This window comes from Leguminivora glycinivorella, chromosome 6 (genome assembly GCF_023078275.1).
Source record: "Leguminivora glycinivorella isolate SPB_JAAS2020 chromosome 6, LegGlyc_1.1, whole genome shotgun sequence".
NCBI lineage: Eukaryota > Metazoa > Arthropoda > Insecta > Lepidoptera > Tortricidae > Leguminivora > Leguminivora glycinivorella.
The window spans coordinates 305,647-326,575 of record NC_062976.1 but is presented as its reverse complement, the minus strand read 5'-3'; the positions used below and the strand labels follow the sequence as shown (position 1 = coordinate 326,575).

The 20,929-nt window shown below is 34.0% G+C and overlaps 1 protein-coding gene and 1 long non-coding RNA gene across 2 annotated transcripts; both read left to right on the top strand.

Moving 5' to 3' along the window:
- The first annotated feature begins 280 nt into the window (after nucleotides 1-280).
- LOC125227590 lies at nucleotides 281-2,384 on the top strand. The gene is made up of 3 exons (XR_007177202.1): nucleotides 281-796; nucleotides 1,473-1,913; nucleotides 2,294-2,384. It is a non-coding gene; the product is annotated as an uncharacterized LOC125227590 (long non-coding RNA).
- A 9-nt stretch (nucleotides 2,385-2,393) lies between these two features.
- On the top strand, nucleotides 2,394-5,421 carry LOC125227589. Its single transcript, XM_048131932.1, has 5 exons — nucleotides 2,394-2,552; nucleotides 2,689-2,854; nucleotides 3,474-3,669; nucleotides 3,757-3,878; nucleotides 4,994-5,421. Exons 3-5 carry the CDS (start codon nucleotides 3,573-3,575, stop codon nucleotides 5,279-5,281), a joined length of 507 nt encoding a protein of 168 aa, XP_047987889.1. The 5' UTR covers nucleotides 2,394-2,552; nucleotides 2,689-2,854; nucleotides 3,474-3,572; the 3' UTR covers nucleotides 5,282-5,421.
- Nucleotides 5,422-20,929: the final 15,508 nt, after the last annotated feature.

Below are 20,929 nucleotides of genomic sequence, written 5' to 3'. Positions count from 1 at the left end.
TTTTACGCAAGGCTCGACTACGCTTTAACAAAAGGGAAAGCCTTATAAATAGCGCTTAAAATAAGGGTAACCCTTATTAAAGGCTTGCAAGCCGTATCGGATAGCGCTAAGCCAATGCACAGGGCTAGCTTTATTGTTTTGCTTAGTTTTTTGTAAGGGCTAGTTAAATGAATGGGCTTGCAGTTCGAAAGGGAGAGTCTCTCGATTGGGTCGTCCTTACGTTAGGGATTCCCAATGAAAGGCTTGTAGCGCGGAAGGGGTTGTCCGGTCCCTGCGTCAAAGTGATTCAATAGTTGCCATATGCAAGACGTTTTACATAGACAGTGGTGCCCCTATTATTTTCTACTCTTTTTTGCCAGACTGTATATAGACGGTCAAGCAAATCGTGAGAACAAAATTCAAATTTTCTATGGGACGACAATGTATGAGCACATTATTCAAATTTGCCGCCATTTTTTACTCTCATGCTTTGCTTAACCATCTATAGTTACATTATCTAGGTTGGACTTGTGATTACTGATGTATTTATTGGGTAAAAAAAAACTGATACTGGCAACATTCTCAAGTTGTCATCCAACAAACCAAGCTAACGGCCGAATGTGATCTGCTCGTGTACTGTTCTGTGCTCTTTTCGCTCGTTTTTTTGCGTCGTTGTCATTGCTGTGAAAGTGTTATGGTGGTAAAATTAACTTGGTGATTGCAATCGCAAGTATACCTACTAAAATAATGGAAGAAGACACAGAAAACAAATTGGTATCCTGGGATTTGCCGTCAGTAGTCGTCGAGAACTTTAAAAGTAAGTTGTGTATTTTCTAGAATATCGCTGGCAGATCAAAAGGTATGGCAGATAAAATAGTTTCTCTTTAAAGCGTAAAGTAAGCATTTTTGTTTTACCAAGATACATATTAAATGTTAGGTTAAACAAAATTACCTAAGTACATCATTTACATTTTTACTCATTTGCTAGATATATTTGTATGTTACTAAACTATTAAGAACTTAAGTATTATCTTATCAAAACGAGACAATGGGCATTTTGACACGTGGATGTAAATAAAACAAGTTATATTAATACTCGAAGTCCCATTTTGTTCAAATAATGTGTGAAAATCGTGAAATTTTAAATCAAAATAACGAAAGCTTCTTAATCATTTATTTTGCAACTGCCATACATCTCCGGGGTCGATCAAGATGTTCATTTGTCTTCTGAAGTTTTTAAATTTCAAATATATTTTGTCACCATGTCGCAGTGGAAGACTTTGATCCAGCCTGTCTCCAACCGCAAGACTTAATGATATTGTGGTTTTGTGCTATTTTTAGTTATTACAGATATTTATTCGTTTTTGATCCACATATTTCGTTCATTTCCCATTTCAATATACATAGGAGAGTTCCGCGATAGCTATCAAATATGCTTCAATATAAGATATTCATCATTGATATCCAATTATTTAAGTTATTTTTTTTTACAGAAAATGATATAAGCAAGGAACAGTTCAAATATTTGGTTTTAAATGATACTTGAAAGAGCTTTGCAAACACATTGTGCACCGAATTAAACTAAAAAGTAAACTACAAGATTACTTAGACTCAGTTACTGATACTGAAACTGCATACTTCTTCAATGAAGATTTAATGGTTATTAAAGCGAAAACAAACTGTATAGAAGTGATGCAAGTTGATCAAGATCAGTCAGTTATTCTGACAGACATTACTTTGGATTTGGATTCCTACTTAAGTGTACCAAGTAGGCTTTCACTGCCATAATTTGAATTGAAGAGTATCCGCCAATGTACTCCACAAGTAAATAGTGTTCTAAATTATTATCAAAAATACAAACAATTGAACTCGCAAAAAAGAAGCATCATTGTTGATGTTTTGGTGAAATATCACTACACATTTATTGTTAACAAGTAAGTACTTAGCTAATGGATTATAGGAGACCAGACAGCAGTAGTTTCAGGCTTGGTACAGTCACCTGCAATAATGTCTTACACAACGAAGGCCTCAAAAATATCTTACACACTCTTACAATGTCTCATAAGGTATTAGTGGCAGATATTTTTGCAGCCTTTATTGCGTAAGATATTATTACAGGTTACAGGTGACTGTACTTGCATGTCAATCCAGATGGATTGACGACTAGTGCGAGTTAGATATTCTTTCACAAGGGAGCAAAATTATGCATTTACGTCAAGGGTAGTTGTGATGGTTTTCTGTCTGGTTTCTATAATAAAATTAGTATTAATACTTAAATATGAATGAAGATTATTCAAAATATTTTTTTCCTCAGCAACATCAAACCAGAAGAATTCAATTTGCTAGCTGCAAAAATAGTTTCACTTTTCCCAACTGAAAGTATATATACCTACTATATGAAAGCTATGCCAACATGCAAATCTGCTTCAAGAAAATATGTGCCCGCCAAAGGCAAATTAGTGGACAAGGTTCGAAATCTCCTGTACATATCAGGAGAAAAGTGCAGGGGCTTAAACCCACTTGCTCTAATAGGGATTCGGATACAGATGTAGAGTCTGTGGAAAATAATCAAGGTAAAATCCATACTTATATTCGTACCTACTAATAATATAAATGCAATAGTAACTCTGTCTGTCTGTTGTCTTTTTTCCTTTTGATTTCACAAAGTATAGCGAAGTTTCGATAATTTTTTTTTTTGTTTTATTTCAGGGACTGCTTCAAATGACGACGCTATTTGGCTGAAATATAATGAGCTATGGGACCAAGTTTGTGAAAGGTGGAATAACACCTTTGAATTAAGACACAAACAATTGAAACTGTACATGATTTTCTTGAAACCTGGGCCATTTGAAAAGACAGCAAAGTAGATACTCTGGTAAGACATTCCTCAAAATAACTAGCCACCTCAATTCTATTTATATATGTATACAATTTATATTAATGCTTTTTATGACATCTCAGAATATTATAATAATAATGCAATTTAATGTTCAATACGATCACATACTATTATTATTATTTTTTGTAATTATTGTTCAACATCTATTTCTTTTTTAAATTAATTATTGAATTTATTTGAGAGTATTTTCTATTTTTAAAATGTAATATTGTATTGTACCCTAATTATGATAATTTAACTTTAACTTTGACATGTAAAATTGTTAATTTTATGAATAAATGAATATGAATATATGAATATGAATATTACAGATAAATTCCATACATATATAAATAGAATTGATTTTAGCATAAGATTTTTATTACTGGCCATGTTATACTAAAATGAATTCTGTGACCTATGAACAAAGCTTATTTCATAGGTCACAGAATTCATTACACCAAAAATGATTTTGGTGTAAGGTGGCCAGTTACTACACTAAATACATTAAAAATAAACGCCATATTTCCTTTAGAACACTTCTCTTAATCAGAGCGTCTTATATTTATTTTAGTAGGTATACTTGCCATCGCAATCACCAATTTATTTTTCACAGCAATGACAACGACGCAAAAAAACGAACGAAAAGAAAAAGAGCACACAAGCAGATCACATTCAGCCATTAGCATTCAGTTTGTTGGATGACAACTTGAAAATGTTCAAATTCAAATGGGATTCAAGTTCAACCCAGGACCTTGTACTTCATAGGCAGAGTCACTACCCACAAAGAAAGATACAGAGGCCGTTAAAACGTAATTAATTACAATGCATTCATAATTGATCATTTTATGAAAATATGTGTGAGTCTAATGTCTCATATAATTTTTTTTTAATTTCAGACAAAATAATTCCGGTGCAGATTTACCTGCTATATTTTTTAATACCACCCAAAGGCCGGAAATCTAGGAAAGTCAAATTCTCAACCACTGAATCAATCCAGGGCTTATTAGTTCAGATAGATGTAAGTATTAGATGCATCCAATCCAAATTTAAGGGTTTTATTCTATTTATTTTATTATTAATATACATTTATATTATTAACTATAAAAGTTGTGTAACTGTTCAGTTAATGTTTTACTATTTTACTCTTCGAGTCAAGCGAGTTCAATATATTTCATTTTGGTAAATATGTTCCCAGAACATAATAAAGTAGTATTCCATTTAATATTTCCCACTCATTTTTTATGAAAATCATTACTAGTGAGTGTGCACGGGACAACGTCCCACTTTGTCGATTGCTATAAAGCCGCTTTGTCAGTTTATTCATATAAAGATACAAGTAAACCTCGCCTTAATGGTAACCGACAAAGTGGGACGTTTTACTAAACACACTCTACGTGTGTAAACTGTAAGGCATGCAAAGTTGCCATAGAGCCACCATAATGAAGTCATATTTTACTTACCATGTTTTGGTATTTGTTACTTCTTTATTTAATTACAATAATTAAGGGAAAAATTAAAAACTTTTCACCACACCAACTGGTAAAGGCTTACTTTGCTATTCAAAAACAGATAGCAAAATTGCATTTTATCCACTAGAGTGCCAAATAATTTCAAACAAAATTTCACTTCATATCTTTAATTTTAGCTTCCTGGTGGAAATTACCGAAATATATATGACTATTTTGAATCATAATTATTGAATAAATTGATAGTTTTGATTTAGTTTGATGTTTTATAGTCAGTGTTTTCTTCGTGTTGGTGTGGTGAACATTTTTGTGTTTCACTCGGCGGCAAAGTTTGTTTAACCTTCGTCCCTTGAAACCCTCGCAAGTCTCGCAACGCACAAGATTCCACTTTTCGAACCACTCGCTACGCTCGCGAGTGGTTCAATATTGGAATCTTTCGGTTGCTCAGGTTTCAATATTGGCACGTGCGGTTAAACAACAACTTTGCCCCTTGTAAAACAACTAACTATTGTGTACCTTAAAATTCCATTTTCTATATGACTAAGTCTCTGCTGTACATATTTTAATGAAGAAAAAAGAACTTATATTTTTGTAGTGGAGCCTCTGCTGAGCAGTGGGATATTCCTGGGAACTATGGCATTACTTTTAAATTATGTTTTTAATGCAGGACGCCGGAGATATCGACAGCGTAATCGCAGCCCAGAAAGCTAAGGCTGCAGCCCGGAAGGATACCGTGCAACCCTCCGTGCTCATACAACGACCGCTACAAAACTTCGCCCAGATATACATCGTTATTCATGATATCAAATACCACGTGCATTCAGCTGCAAAGGCGTTCGACTTGTTGTTTAAGATTTACCACGTTTTTCACGCCAAGTATCCCCAAGTGTGTGAGCACCTCCGCGTAATTATTCAAAAAAAGTGTATCAAATCCATACGGCGTATGATACAGTAGGTACCACCGTATATAGTTGACGTTTTAATTTTATTATAGTATAGGATCCGTACTAAGCTCGATCTTCACCAACGTGTTAACCAGATGAAAATAAGTTTCTGAACATGTCTCCTCAATAAAAATGAATGGTCAAGATTATTTTTTAAAAATCTTTGAATTTTTTTTTTATGTAATCTTGACCATTTTTATTGAGGTTACCATAGTAAGACATGTTCAGAAACTTATTTTACTTAATAAAATATTATTTTCACCTAGTTAACACGTCGGTGAAGATCGAGCTTGGTACGGATCTTAGACTATAAAGTTCTTGAAATGTAAAAATATACTAAGCTACAGAAATTGTATCTATGACATTTGGTCTTATGTACCTACTTAAGTATTCACCATCTATTTACAATTGACGTGATTTATTCTAAGTTTGACTTGTAGAGAATCTTGGTACTTTGTAGCTCTAATCAATCTTGGTAGCTCATACATTTATGTACCTATATGCTTACCTATAAGTCAAAATGTTTTCCGTTCTAAATTCAATTTTAATACTGTATAGTGATACTGATAGGTTCTGAATTTGTAATTACTTTCTTTAACTGATGCATAAAATAAATGAGAAACTTACATTTCACTTTCATTCCATTATTTCCGAATAGGTATAAATGTGTTTCAAAACTAATTTGGCTTGTATAAATTAGACTGGAATACTGTCAAAACTCATTCATACTTAAAACGGCACAAGTCTTTTTGTAAAAAGTTAAAGCTTGAGTTGATTAGCACTTCTGTGGGTTAAGATAACATGTTCATTCTAGTTGTAAAATAGAACGTATTCTAATTACATACTTACATTAAGCTTTTCTTTTAAGTTTGTATTTCTGGTTCTTGTTTTAAAGGGACACGCACTCCATCAAAATTTAAACCTCTTCTTTAAAAGTGGAAATTTGTGTATTTATCCTAGTTACAAAATATACCATTTTATTATTGTTTTATTAAGGTAGGTAATTTAATCAAGTCATAATTGTCGCAAAGTCTATAGTGATGAAATGACCATAATTATTATAAAGGTAGGCAAACAAAACTAAAGATGTTAAATAGGTAAAAAAATACATCATAAGTATTTCATTTGAGACATTAAAATGATAAGAATAAAACAAAAATAAAATGGTAAATTTTGTAAACGCGCCAAATACACAAACGTCCGTATGAAAAGTGTTGTAGCTCATGTTGTGCCGTTCTCGAGAATGTTCTCCATTTTGTATAGGAAACGTTCTCGCTCAAAGCCCATAGTAAACGGAGAACATTCTCGAGAACGGCACACCTTATAGTCGTGATTAAGAAGAGATTTACCTAATTTGAATGGAATACGTTACATTTTACGACAAGAATGACACTTTTTATAAAAATAATTAAACACTCTTAAAAGAAGAGCTTTACTTCATTTGATTGGAATACGTTCCATTTTACGACAAGAATGACACTTTCTATAAGAAGAATTAAACACTCTTAAAAGAAGAGCTTCACTTCATTTGATTGGAATACGTTCCATTTTACGACAAGAATGACACTTTTTATAAGAAGAATTAAACACTCTTAAAAGAAGAGCTTTACTTCATTTGATTGGAATACGTTCCATTTTACGACCTGAATGACACTTTTTATAAGAAGAATTAAACACTCTTAAAAGAAGAGCTTTACTTCATTTGATTGGAATACGTTCCATTTTACGACAAGAATGACACTTTTTATAAGAAGAATTAAACACTCTTAAAAGAAGAGCTTTACTTCATTTGATTGGAATACGTTCCATTTTACGACAAGAATGACACTTTTTATAAGAAGAATTAAACACTCTTAAAAGAAGAGCTTTACTTCATTTGATTCGAATAAGTTCCATTTTACAACAAGAAAAGAACTATTTTGCAAGAACAATTAATGCTTTTGAGTAAAAATTATCTCGGTTACTTAGAACAAGATATTTTCGTTCTTGGGTCAAACAATTTAGCTTTTAAAAAAAGAGCCTTACATCATTTGACCGGAATATGGGCCATTTGACAACAAGAACAAAACGCTCTTGAGTAAATTAATCAGCTATTTAGATCAAGATATTTTCGTTCTTGGGTCAAACAATTTAGCTTTTAAAAAAAGAGCCTTACATCATTTGAAGAGAATGATGTACGGCTCTTTTTTTAAAAGCTAAATTGTTTGACCCAAGAACGAAAATATCTTGTTTTAAATATTTTCGTTCTTGGGTTAAACAATTTAGCTTTTGAAAAAAGAGCCTTACATCATTTGAAGAGAATATGTGCTATTTTACAATAAGAACTAACGCTTTTGAGCCAATTTTTAATACTATTATAAACAAAATACATTCAATCTTCGTTAAAGAGCCTTTCAATGTTAAATTAAGAAAAGGAATAATTATGTCAAAATGCTTTCTCTCTTGAAACAACAGTTATTAGCTTTTAGTGGAAGAGATATTTAAAATGTTGATACAAAAAAGTAGTTCTTGGTCTAAGAACTATAATGCGAAACATTTTATATCTCAATCTAAGTAATTCTCCATTTTCCTTATATCGAAATCCCAAAAGATCTTGACTCAAATAATATTACTTGCTTCAAGTAATTTTTTTTTTCTGTGTAGGTTTATACTACAGCAATAGGCTCAACTGACCATTCGTGAATGCTATCGCGTTTCAATAAGGTTCACGAATGATCTATCAAACATAGCTAAGAATACTCGCGATTAATCCAGCTTTCAAACAAAAATAACCTAAAACTTAATAGGTTCATCCGTTTGGAAGCTACGATACCACAGACAACACCCCGTCGTTTTCTCGTCGGGAGTTAAAAATGGACCAATGAAAATAACGCAGCCATACTGGCAAGATTGGCAAAGAACAGCAGAGAGATGGCAAAGGTGGTCTCCGACTTCCGTTGGGGCATGGCAATGAAATAATAAAATAGAATAACATAATTACAAAATCTATAACAATTATAAAATCTAGAAGAAGAATACAATACAAACAGATGAAAAGAAAATGTGAAGCTGAAATGGTCTCCACTCAGCAATGCAGTTGGCACGACTAAGCGTTGTCAACGGACACGACGGATGGACGGCATTCTATGGAGCCAGCGAGGAGAGCGGGACAGCATACTGCGCGTCTTAAGTATTACACGAAAGAAGAAGACACTGTATTCTGCTCGTAAGTCTTCAAAAACTCACGGTCGAGGGTCTGTGCCTGTATCTGCCAGTCCATATAAATCCATCCTGCCGGCGATAGAAATCTAATGAGAGCAATTCTACTGCTTAAATACACTTTATCACTGCCTCTTGCATTAGCCGCCTGTTCTAAACCATTTAGCGTTCACGATACGACATTTACTTTTATTTTGTACATTTTTGTTACAAGATTTTACTAACGAAAATAATTGACCGCAGCGACTTAGGTCTACGTTTTACCTCGATTTTTTGCTTTTGTATGTCCGGATGTTCTGCTCTATAAGTCACAACTCTCAACCGATTTTTATGTTATACCAGATTTTTTTTATTTCAATCCAGTTTTTTGAAATTTTGTAAAATACGGATATTTCCATAAAAGAATTGACTAGCGTGTATGGCGCTTGACTATCGTAACTTAAGAGCTAATTCGTTTTAACTTTTGTGTTTTCTAAGCATGTCGCTAAGGTCTACAGTTCTCAGAGGCACTAGTTATATTATGTTGCAAACTGCGGTGTTGGCAAACAAGTATACAGCCTGCCAGATGGTAAGCCTTCAAATTAAAAAAGTTTATCAGACTCTGTGTGTATTTGTATCTCTTGGTAAATTTAGTCATTGATTATATTTATGATATGAGCTACTTGTATGAAATCGGAAATCAATAAAACAGTTTGTAGTATAGATTTAACGTATCCAATTCATTGTGTCGTATCGTGAGGTGCAAACAGCGTCTTGGCCTATAAACGTTCATTGTAAGCTCGCCCGCAGTGATTCCGTCTAACGGCTAGGGATGAGCCGCGCTATTAAAATATACGATGTTTACCCGCTTCTTGCATCGTTATGTTCTCTTCACAGCCGTTCTTGGAATGAGTGAAACTTTTTTTGTTACTCATCATCCGCCTACCCTTATCCCAGTCTTTAAATTTGGGGTCGGTTGAGCATTATGTCTTCCTCTACCATACCTCTCTATCACCCGTCATCTCATCATTCACTTGTTTCCGTTTCATATCATCTTTCACACAGTCCATCCACCTTTTTCTCGGTTTTCCTCTCCCGTTCCTTTTTAGGGTTCCGTAGTCAACTAGGAACCCTTATAGTTTCGCCATCACTAGAAAGCTGAAATTTGGTACCAATATGTATATCAATCACGCCAACAAAGTGCAAAAATAAAAAATGGAAAAAAATGTTTTATTAGGGTAGTCCCCTACATGTAAAGTGGGGGCTGATATTTTTTTTCATTCCAACCCCAACGTGTGATATATTGTTGGATAGGTATTTAAAAATGAATAAGGGTTTACTAAGATCGTTTTTTGATAATATTAATATTTTTGGAAATAATCACTCCTAAAGGAAAAAAAGTGCGTCCCCCCCCTCTAACTTTTGAACCATATGTTTAAAAAATATGAAAAAAATCACAAATGTAGAACTTTATAAAGACTTTCTAGGAAAATTGTTTTGAACTTGATAGGTTCAGTAGTTTTTGAGAAAAATACGAAAAACTACGGAACCCTACACTGAGCGTGGCCCGACACGCTCTTGGCCGGTTTTTTTTAAGTAAGTATACTGTAAATGGGATTATTCATGACCACAGATTAGCCGAGGCGAAGACGTGATCTACGATAGAGCGAGCTCGCACAGAAGGCGCCTGTTCAAACTTGATTTGAAAGTTGGTAGTGATAAAAAAATTGAGCATATATACGTCCCAAAATACACTGAAATTAGCTCATGATACGCAATAGATTGGATAGATATAATGACAGTATCAAAAAATACCTTCCTTAAAAAAATTGTTTTAATCAGTGTTTTCTAGACACGTTTCGCCATGTCCCGTCCCTATCACGTTTTATTGGATAGCGGTTGAAAAGTGCCGTAATAGTGAACACTCGCGGGTTTTGAATGTGTTAACGGCCCAAGTGTGGATTTTTACGGCATATGCTGTCATAACCTCGTAGATCATCAAATAAGTGTGGATTTTACAGCATATGCCGTCATAGCCTTATAGGTCGTCAAATATGATGTCTTCAAAGTTTGCGGGATCGGGGAAATGTATGGTTAGTAGCGAAACCATATATTGAATATAAGAAGATCATACTGTGAAATATGGGACTACGCTACGGGAATAACGGGAATAAATAGAAAAGCGGGCTTCTAAAACAATATCTATTTAAGGAATGAAAAGACAATAGAAAATATAGACATATGTCAACAAAGTCTTGTTCATAGACACGTACATGCAGTATGCATACAACACACCCTCACACTTAATTGAAGATAGCAGGTATAATTAACTTTTTAACAAAAAATAAAACCGCCTTCAAAAAAAAGCCTGTTACAAAACACGGAGAAACTAAAAAGCCAAAAATAATAAACCTTCGAATTCAGATTTCTTATCGGATTGCAATAATCTAAACATCCAAATTATAAACAAATCAATTATTTTTGTAGTCGGTACCAGACCTGTTCGTCGCCTTGCTATTTCCTGTTTGCCCCACCCAACCATACGCAGGCTGGCCCCGACTCCAAAAATAATTGATTTGTTTATAAATCTGAATTCGAAGGTTTATTATTTTTGGCTTTTTAGTTTCTCCGTGTTTTGTAACAGGCTTTTTTTTGAAGGCGGTTTTATTTTTTGTTAAAAAGTTAATTTATTTGTTGATTTTTAGTGGTTCCTAGTGATATTATATGTATCAGTCCGAATATATGTACAGTAGTGAAAGAATTATCCTTTAACTCCTAACCATTGAGGAGTTGACCTTCCATCATCAGCTCAGCCACATAAAATTATTACCATCAGGCGTAAATAATGGTGTACCTTTGAAAAATACACTAAAAACATTACATGTGCCTATAACATTTGAAGAGTTCCCTCGATTTCTCCAAGATCCCATCATCAGACCCCGACTTGGTGCCAATGGGACCATCTCGGGGTTATACCCGTTCGATCAAAAAAAAAATTTTGAAAATCGGTCCACGATTCTCGGAGATATCGAGTAACATACATACAAAAAAAAAATAAAAAAAAAAATTCAGTCGAATTGAGAACCTCCTCCTTTTTTGAAGTCGGTTAAAAAACCAAAGCATTGAATAATAAACAACCTTATAAAATTCACAGAAACATAAACGCAAACAGCTATTAATCAATATCCGGCATCGGAAAGAATCTCACAGGCTTTAAGAGTCGACCAAAATCCCATACATTAAAATGCGACCACACATAGATGGCGCCACAAAAATGTCTTGTTGCCATCAATTACTTGTAGATTGGCGTTAAGTGTCACTTTCGAGCCATAAATCTATGTCAAAAGTGACACTTAACGCCATCTACAAGTATAATCGAAAGCTACATAGACATTTTTTGAGGCGCTATTTATGTGTGGTGTAGTGTATGCGCGTTCTTAGGCCGTTTTCACATTATCCGATCCGATATCGGGTGTCGGACCGACATCCTACATCCGATAAACGCTTCCGATAGTGTCGGATGTCGGTCCGATAAAACGCATTGTTCCAAATCAATGAAGTATGATTTTGTATCAAAAAATATTTTTAAAAAGTTTTATATTTAATAATTATAAGCACTATATTTCAATTATTTTATTGTAAAATTAAAATAACGAGCATAAAAATACTCAAGAGCGGCAAGTAAAATAAATACTTATAATTTTACATTTAACTATAGGTATCTACTAAAAGATGAAAAAATTAGTATCCGCAATTCGGACCGATGAATTACAATCTTTTTGTTTTCAACAGAAATTCATCATTAACAGCAGCTGTTTAATAGACGCCATTTTTGTCACGCACACTACACTACAAACGTATACCTACATTATATATAGATCAAGAGCCCAGGCCCGCCAGACCTTCCTCAAATTCTCAAGGATGAAACTTTGGGACAATGTAGAGTTCACATCGGCGTTTAATGTGTGCATATTTTCTAGTTCGGCCCATCGGCCAATTTTTTGCTATCAAGTGATGAAGGTGAAAAAAAAAGTGCTTACTTTCCTTAAATTCTCAAGGCTGATTTTTATATATGTGTTAGAGCACGTTGTTAGAAATTGGTTATCATCAATGCCAGACTGTTTCCGCCGGCCATAACTTTTGCCAGACGCGAAAAAGTTGGCAAAAAACGACTCTAACTTACCTCATTTTCTCAAGCCTGATTTTGATATATGATACGCAGGGACCTATAACTAGACCGTTTGTAAGCAGCCAGACCAATCGGATGGACCCAACCATCCGCCAGACCGACTTAAAGTTTCGATATGAGCATTAGTAGAATTGAAATATTCCGGGTCTATAAAAGCTAAAAACTTGAATTTTCTACATTAAGCTACGTGTATATTGTATACTTGACGTAATAAGCGACTTTCAAAAATTTTACTTCTAAGGAAATGAAAAAATGAAAGTTTATATGTGGTGCAAGATTAATTTTAAGCTATGAATTTTATTTACACTGCGTAAGTACATGTGTATTTTATTATAAATATAACTTTTGCCAGACGCGACAAAGTTGGCAAAAAACGACTCTAACTTACCTCTTTTTCTCAAGCCTGATTTTGGTATATGATACGCAGGGACCTGTAACCAGACCGTTTGTAAGCAGCCAGACCAATCGGATGGACCCAACCATCCGCCAGACCGACTTAAAGTTTCGATATGAACATTAGTAGAATTGAAATATTCTGGGTCTATCAAAAGCTAAAAACTTGAATTTTCTACATTAAGCTACGTGTATATTGTATACTTGACGTAATAAGCTACTTTCAAAAATTTTACTTCTAAGGAAATAAAAAAATGAAAGTTTATATGTGGTGCAAGATTAATTTTAAGCTATGAATTTTATTTACACTGCGTAAGTACATGTGTATTTTATTATAAATATAACTTTTACCAGACGCGACAAAGTTGGCAAAAAACGACTCTAACTTACCTCATTTTCTCAAGCCTGATTTTGATATATGATACGCAGGGACCTGTAACTAGACCATTTGTAAGCAACCAGACTAATCGGATGGACCCAACCATCCGCCAGACCGACTTAAAGTTTCGATATGAGCATTAGTAGAATTGAAATATTCCGGGTCTATAAAAGCTAAAAACTTGAATAACGAATTGAATTTTATATTATAAATAACGTAAACAAGGAAAAAACAAATTGGTGCAGTGCATTATAAATTAAATATTCAATTCAAAGAAGTAAACAATCAATGTTACAACGGTATATAACTAAACGAATTTCCTTTCTCCTACAAAACATGGTAACATACCTAAGTGACGAACTTTAGAATTACAAGTTTAGGAAGTTTAAACATTTGTACTCAATACGAACATCATCAACCCCGTTATAACCCATGTCGGAGATGCTGAATTTTCAGACACGAATAAATTTTTGGCATTCTTCAAATACATGTATGCCGTTATAAAAAGTTTAGAATACTTTACGTGTGTACACAACATATACACTTATACTTTCCACCTCATTTTAACTGAACTTATATAAATGCTTAAATAACTTTTGTAGTATGCGAGGGATTTGACATTATATGCAACATACACATAGTGCCTTTATACATAGTGTGAGGTCCCTCGCCCACAAATTAAAAAGGATCGATCTTAAAACTAATTTTAAACCACCTTGTTCGACGACCGAAAAAAAGTTTAATTTACTTTTCTTCTTTAAATTTATAATAAAATACACATGTACTTACGCAGTGTAAATAAAATTCATAGCTTAAAATTATTCTTGCACCACATATAAACTTTCATTTTTTTATTTCCTTAGAAGTAAAATTTTTGAAAGTCGCTTATTACGTCAAGTATACAATATACACGTAGCTTAATGTAGAAAATTCAAGTTTTTAGCTTCTATAGACCCGGAATATTTCAATTCTACTAATGCTCATATCGAAACTTTAAGTCGGTCTGGCGGATGGTTGGGTCCATCCGATTGGTCTGGCTGCTTACAAATGGTCTAGTTACAGGTCCCTGCGTATCATATATCAAAATCAGGCTTGAGAAAATGAGGTAAGTTAGAGTCGTTTTTTGCCAACTTTGTCGCGTCTGGTAAAAGTTATATTTATAATAAAATACACATGTACTTACGCAGTGTAAATAAAATTCATAGCTTAAAATTAATCTTGCACCACATATAAACTTTCATTTTTTTATTTCCTTAGAAGTAAAATTTTTTAAAGTCGCTTATTACGTCAAGTATACAATATACACGTAGCTTAATGTAGAAAATTCAAGTTTTTAGCTTTTATAGACCCAGAATATTTCAATTCTACTAATGCTCATATCGAAACTTTAAGTCGGTCTGGCGGATGGTTGGGTCCGTCCGATTGGTCTGGCTGCTTACAAACGATCTGGTTACAGGTCCCTGCGTATCATATACCAAAATCAGGCTTGAGAAAATGAGGTAAGTTAGAGTCGTTTTTTGCCAACTTTGTCGCGTCTGGTAAAAGTTATATTTATAATAAAATACACATGTACTTACGCAGTGTAAATAACAATTTCATTTCATTTCATTTCAAAATAAAATTCATAGCTTAAAATTAATCTTGCACCACATATAAACTTTCATTTTTTTATTTCCTTAGAAGTAAAATTTTTGAAAGTCGCTTATAACGTCAAGTATACAATATACACGTAGCTTAATGTAGAAAATTCAAGTTTTTAGCTTTTATAGACCCGGAATATTTCAAGTCGGTCTGGCGGATGGTTGGGTCCATCCGATTGGTCTGGCTGCTTACAAACGGTCTAGTTATAGGTCCCTGCGTATCATATATCAAAATCAGGCTTGAGAAAATGAGGAAAGTTAGAGTCGTTTTTTGCCAACTTTGTCGCGTCTGGCAAAAGTTATGGCCGGCGGAAACGGTCTGGCATTGATGATAACCAATTTCTAACAACGTGCTCTAACACATATGTAAAAATCAGCCTTGAGAATTTAAGGAAAGTAAGCACTTTTTTTTTTCACCTTCATCACTTGATAGCAAAAAATTGGCCGATGGGCCGAACTAGAAAATATGCACACATTAACCGCCGATATGAACTCTACATTGTCCCAAAGTTTCATCCTTGAGAATTTGAGGAAGGTCTGGCGGGCCTGGGCTCTGGGTCTAATACGCACACACACAAATATTATCGGCCGACAGCTGGCGGGGGGTCCGGCATGCCAAAAATGTCGGAAGCGTCCTGCCGATATCGGCAGTTCGGTGGTGCCTCGGACAAAAACTGTTCTAGGAGAGTGCCATCTGCATTAAATCCGCAATTTTTGCGTTTTATATCGTTTTTTAGTAATAATGATCTAATAAATACATAAATAAAAACCTGGAAGCGCATAAATCTTACATTTTACATCCTTCCTATATCCGATATCGGATCGGATAATGTGAAAACGGCCTTAGGCGGTCGCATTTTAATGTCTGGGATGGTATGATCTTCTTATATTTAATCTATGCCGAAACGTAAAGAGTTAATAGCTGAAACACAATTTTATAGAGCACTCCAAGAATACAGGATGTAACGGAAATAGAAGGGGTCCGCAAAAGAGAAAATTGCGTTAAGGAAAAAGCTGAAGATTATTTTGGCGTGATTTTTTTCCATCTCTCTTTATATTTCTACCCTCAATCAAAAACCTTTTTGTTTCTTCAAAATGATTACCGTTAGATTTCTGTATGGTGTAGAAACGACTGCGAGCGATATCATATTTTTTTAATGAAAGGAATAATAACTTAGTGAAAGGAACACCAGGACTCTAGCTTATTTTAATTCAAAAATATATTGTCAGTTATTTTCCTTAACAGATCACAATGCCAAGTAAAATACCTTCATAATGCCAAGTAAAATATATCATTAGACGGATCTCCATTATCTTTATTACAAATTGTCACATATAAAAACATTTTCACCACACCAACTGGTAAAGACTTCCTTTGCTATTCGAAAACAGATAGCAAAATTGTATTTTATCCACAAGAGTGCAAAGTAATCTCATACAAATTTTAACTTGATATCTTGAGATGGCTGGCAGAAATTACCTATAAATGATGATTTTGAATTATAAATATTGAACAAATTGATAGATTTGATTTAGTTTGATGTTTTATAGTCAGTATTTTGTTCGTGTTGGTGTGGTGAAAATTTTGTGTTTCACACGGCGGCAAAGTTTGTTTAACCTTCGTGCCTTGAAACCCTCGCAACGCTCAAGATTCCACTTTTTGAACCACTCGCTACGCTCGCGGTTCAATATTGGAGTCTTTCGCTTGTTCGGGCTTCAATATTGGCACGTGCGGTTAAACAACAACTTTGCCCCCTTGTAACACAAATAACTATTAGAAATCAACGACGCGGGCAGTGTAGTGCACGATGTCTAGCCGCCGCGAGCACTCATGCCTGACAACGGGTCTCCTATGACTGGCAACATGTCGCAACAGTTCCGATATACCGACGCGAGGACAACCGTAGGTACACCTTAGGACCACCAGACAATCGGCAATGCGGCATCGCTTCACGGTTAGTATTCCAAAAATACGCACTAAGCGTTTCGCTTCAACATTTATTTTGCGAACCGCCAAGGAGTGGAATGCCCTGCTTGAGTCTGTGTTTCCACATGAGTACAATCCTGGCCCCTGTTTCAAAAAGGCTACAATTGTCAGTGACATATGTAGAGCGACAATTGTCGATGACAGGTGAAAAATTACAATTTTATAAAATATTTTCTATAGAATTGCTTACAAACATGACAGGCATTTTGCTACAATTGTATGTATTACAATTATGTTGTGAAACGATAATTATTATTTCTAGGCGACATATTTGTAGAATTGTCGGTGAATCTCGACAGGAGGATTAAGATGTGTCGAATTGTGTGACAATTGTAGTAATTTGTGGTTGACATACGCGTTGTTCAAAATGGCTGCCCATGCGAGTAGTATAGTGACACTATTAGTAACGTGATAGTGACAGTAATTCCTACCTACTTAGGTTTTCGTACTTAGTTGGGAGTTCCTGTTACTTCGCCGTCGATATAAGTTTCAATAATGCTACGTAAATATGAAATTAAATTTGTAGCAAACTGATATCTCAATTTATTTTTATCATTGTACCATCGGCAGCAATGTTAGTACCTTATTACAAGGGCATAAAGCCTACCGATGATTAGTTAAGAGTGTTGCTGTTAGTAAATGCTATTGGCCCCTTCGTAACATTATTAGTACTTAGGTATATTTTTGAGATTTCTCTGCGTTATATGTACCTATTATTATACTAAATTGTGATTTTAAACTTATGTATCATAAAAAATACTACATACCTATGTACCTAAATAGCTATCATTAATATTATTTTGTACAAATACCCTCAAATTAGGGTTCTTTAGGGTTCCGTAGTCAACTAGGAACCCTTATAGTTTCGCCATGTCTGTCTGTCCGTCCGTCCGTCCGTCCGTCCGCGGGTAATCTCAGTAACTGTTAGCACTAGAAAGCTGAAATTTGGTACCAATATATATATTAATCACGCCAACAAAGTGCAAAAATAAAAAATGGAAAAAATGTTTTATTAGGGTACCCCCCCTATATGTAAAGTGGGGGCTGATATTTTTTTTCATTCCAACCCCAATGTGTGATATATTGTTGGATAGGGATTCAAAAATTAATAAGGGTTTGCTAAGATTGTTTTTTGATAATATTAATATTTTCGGAAATAATCGCTCCTAAAGGAAAAAAAAGTGCGTCCCCCCCCCTCTAACTTTTGAACCACATGTTTAAAAAATATGAAAAAAATCACAAAAGTAGAACTTTATAAATACTTTCTAGGAAAATTATTTTGAACTTGATAGGTTCAGTAGTTTTTGAGAAAAATCCGGAAAACTACGGAACCCTACACTGAGCGTGGCCCGACACGCTCTTGGCCGGTTTTAAATGAACGAGTTACCTTCGTATTTAGGTACACCGAATTCCAAATTCAAATATTTTTAGTTTAGTTAAGCATTTTAACTATTAGTTTAGAATAGTTTTAATTTGTTTTACTTGTTATTTGTATATTTTTATTGTAGTAATGGTCAATGTTTTTACTTTTTCTTCTTTTATTCACGTTTATGAGAAATAAATTTTATATATCTTAATAATTAATAATTCAAACTTATTAAATACTTAGTATAGTGCCAAGTTAGGTATATGTCTTAGATATTTCTATTTCTTTGCCATACACCCGTTTCAATCAAACGCTGAGCTATTCCTTTATGTTTAAGTATTAACTTTCATTGCGGATGTTAATTTGTTATCAAATAACACGTTTAAGATAGTCATCTTTCTTATTATATCCATACTGCAATATTGTTTTTGAAACAAAATACTAACACATAACCAATGCCTATTTGATACACATAAATAATGTTACTGAAGAAAATTATATAATGGTGGGAGAGGATTTAGGTAATGAATAGTTTTAATAAGTTTTATAGAAGTTAACAAAGGCATTTATATTTATAGTCAGCCAATAAACATAAAAATATCCATTAAATAAATTTACTTATTGCCATTTGAGTCAACTACTATTCATAATTTGATACATTTATCCCTATGGTTAGTCGTGACAATTGTATTCTACAATTGTCGCACCTGTCAGCGTGGTGAAACCAATAATTCTACATATGTAATATTTTGTGACAATTGTCGCACCTGTCACCTATATGAAATTGGGGCCAGGTCTCTTCAAAGCAAGAGTGAATAGATATCTCATAGGTAAGCGTGATCCACGGTAGACCGCATCATCACTTACCACCAGGTGTGATCGTGGTCAAACGTCTACCTATTCATACTAAAAAAAAAAAAAAGTTTAACAATTAGGTTTCAAAATGGATAAATAACTCAAACCAGTCAACCATTTGTTCACCAATGAACATTTAAATAAATTCCGCAAACAATAATCCTCTTCCCGTGTTTTTAAGTTAATTTGCAAACAAAGCCTCTGTATGAACATTAACGCCGGCTCCGGCGTTATTTGGTTTAAAAATATTTTGCACTCAATAAAACTTCCGATAAGGAAAAAGTACGATTCAGACGTTAAAAAAATCTGATTTCGATTTGTAATAATATCTCGAGTTTGCATTTGATACAATCAGTCGTACCGTACCCATATTGATGCCCCAGAAAGTGAGGACTTGAAGAAAGAAGAAAGAAAGAAAGAAACGTTTATTAAAATAACAAAGTGTTACATGTTATTCTGGTCCCCACCTAGGCACAGCCTGTCCTGTGGTGGACATAAAACATAAACAGAGTTTATAATTGAAAACAAAATAAAAACAAGATTCTTACAGGTAAAAATACGAAAGAGCAGAAACAATTAAGTGTTTTGCGTAGATAAATAAACGAAATTGTAAGTAATTCAGATTCAACGGTGCAGTTTACAGAGGTACCAAAAAGGCGAAAATATTTAGAAACAAAATAAAAAGAGATCGCAATTATTTTATAATTAGGTAAGTACTTATAATAAGGAAAGTAATATTTTTCTTCTTTGGAATAAAATTTGACTTTAAATAACATAACAGGTTGTTTTCCCCATATACTTGTATATATATAGTTTATGTTGTGTGTGTGTCTGTGTGTGTGTATGTGTGTGGGTGTGTGTGTGTGTGTGTGTGTGTGTGTGTGTGTGTGTGTGTGTGTGTGTGTGTGTGTGTGTGTTTCTCTGTGTTTATTGTGAGTTTACTTTTTAATATTTTTTTTTTTAATATAGTATCTTGATAAGATTTTCTGTGTCTTTATATGATACATGCATTAATTTCTTTGATAAAAGCCTTTTTGCCTCGTGAACAGAGTGTTTTTTAAAGTCGTAAATCTTAACCAGTCGGGATAAGATACTAATGTCATTAACTAGATTTGTCGAAAAAAAATTGACCATTCAAAACAACTCAGTTAAAAGATATTGCGAAATTTTTGACGGCCTCTAGCGTCTTTAAAAATAAGAATATAAAAAAAAATCAAAACGGTCCGACGCCGAAAAAAATAATAATCTGTGTTAAAAAAATCATTGCTCTATCTTCAGAAACCAGGAAGGAAATAGTCGAGAGCGTTTATATGGAGAACTGACCCCTCCTGTATCGTCTTAACACACCATATACCTAGTACGTATCACACACGGGAGCCTTATAAGATTTTTAAATTTCGAATACGCTTCTTAGTGAAGTTCCGAGTTAAACAATCGAATCGAGTGTACCGATACACTCAACTACATTCAATGGAGGCAAATTTGATCGGGAAATTAAAGTTTTTGCTTTAAACTGTACGTTAAAACGATTACGAATATTCCAACGGTTTTACTCGGTTATGTTCGTTAGTAAATTTTATTTTACGAATATCACTGCCTGGTAAGCTGCGGTCCTGGGTTCGAATTCCGGTAAGAACATTATTTGTATGATGAGCACAAATATTTGTTCTTGA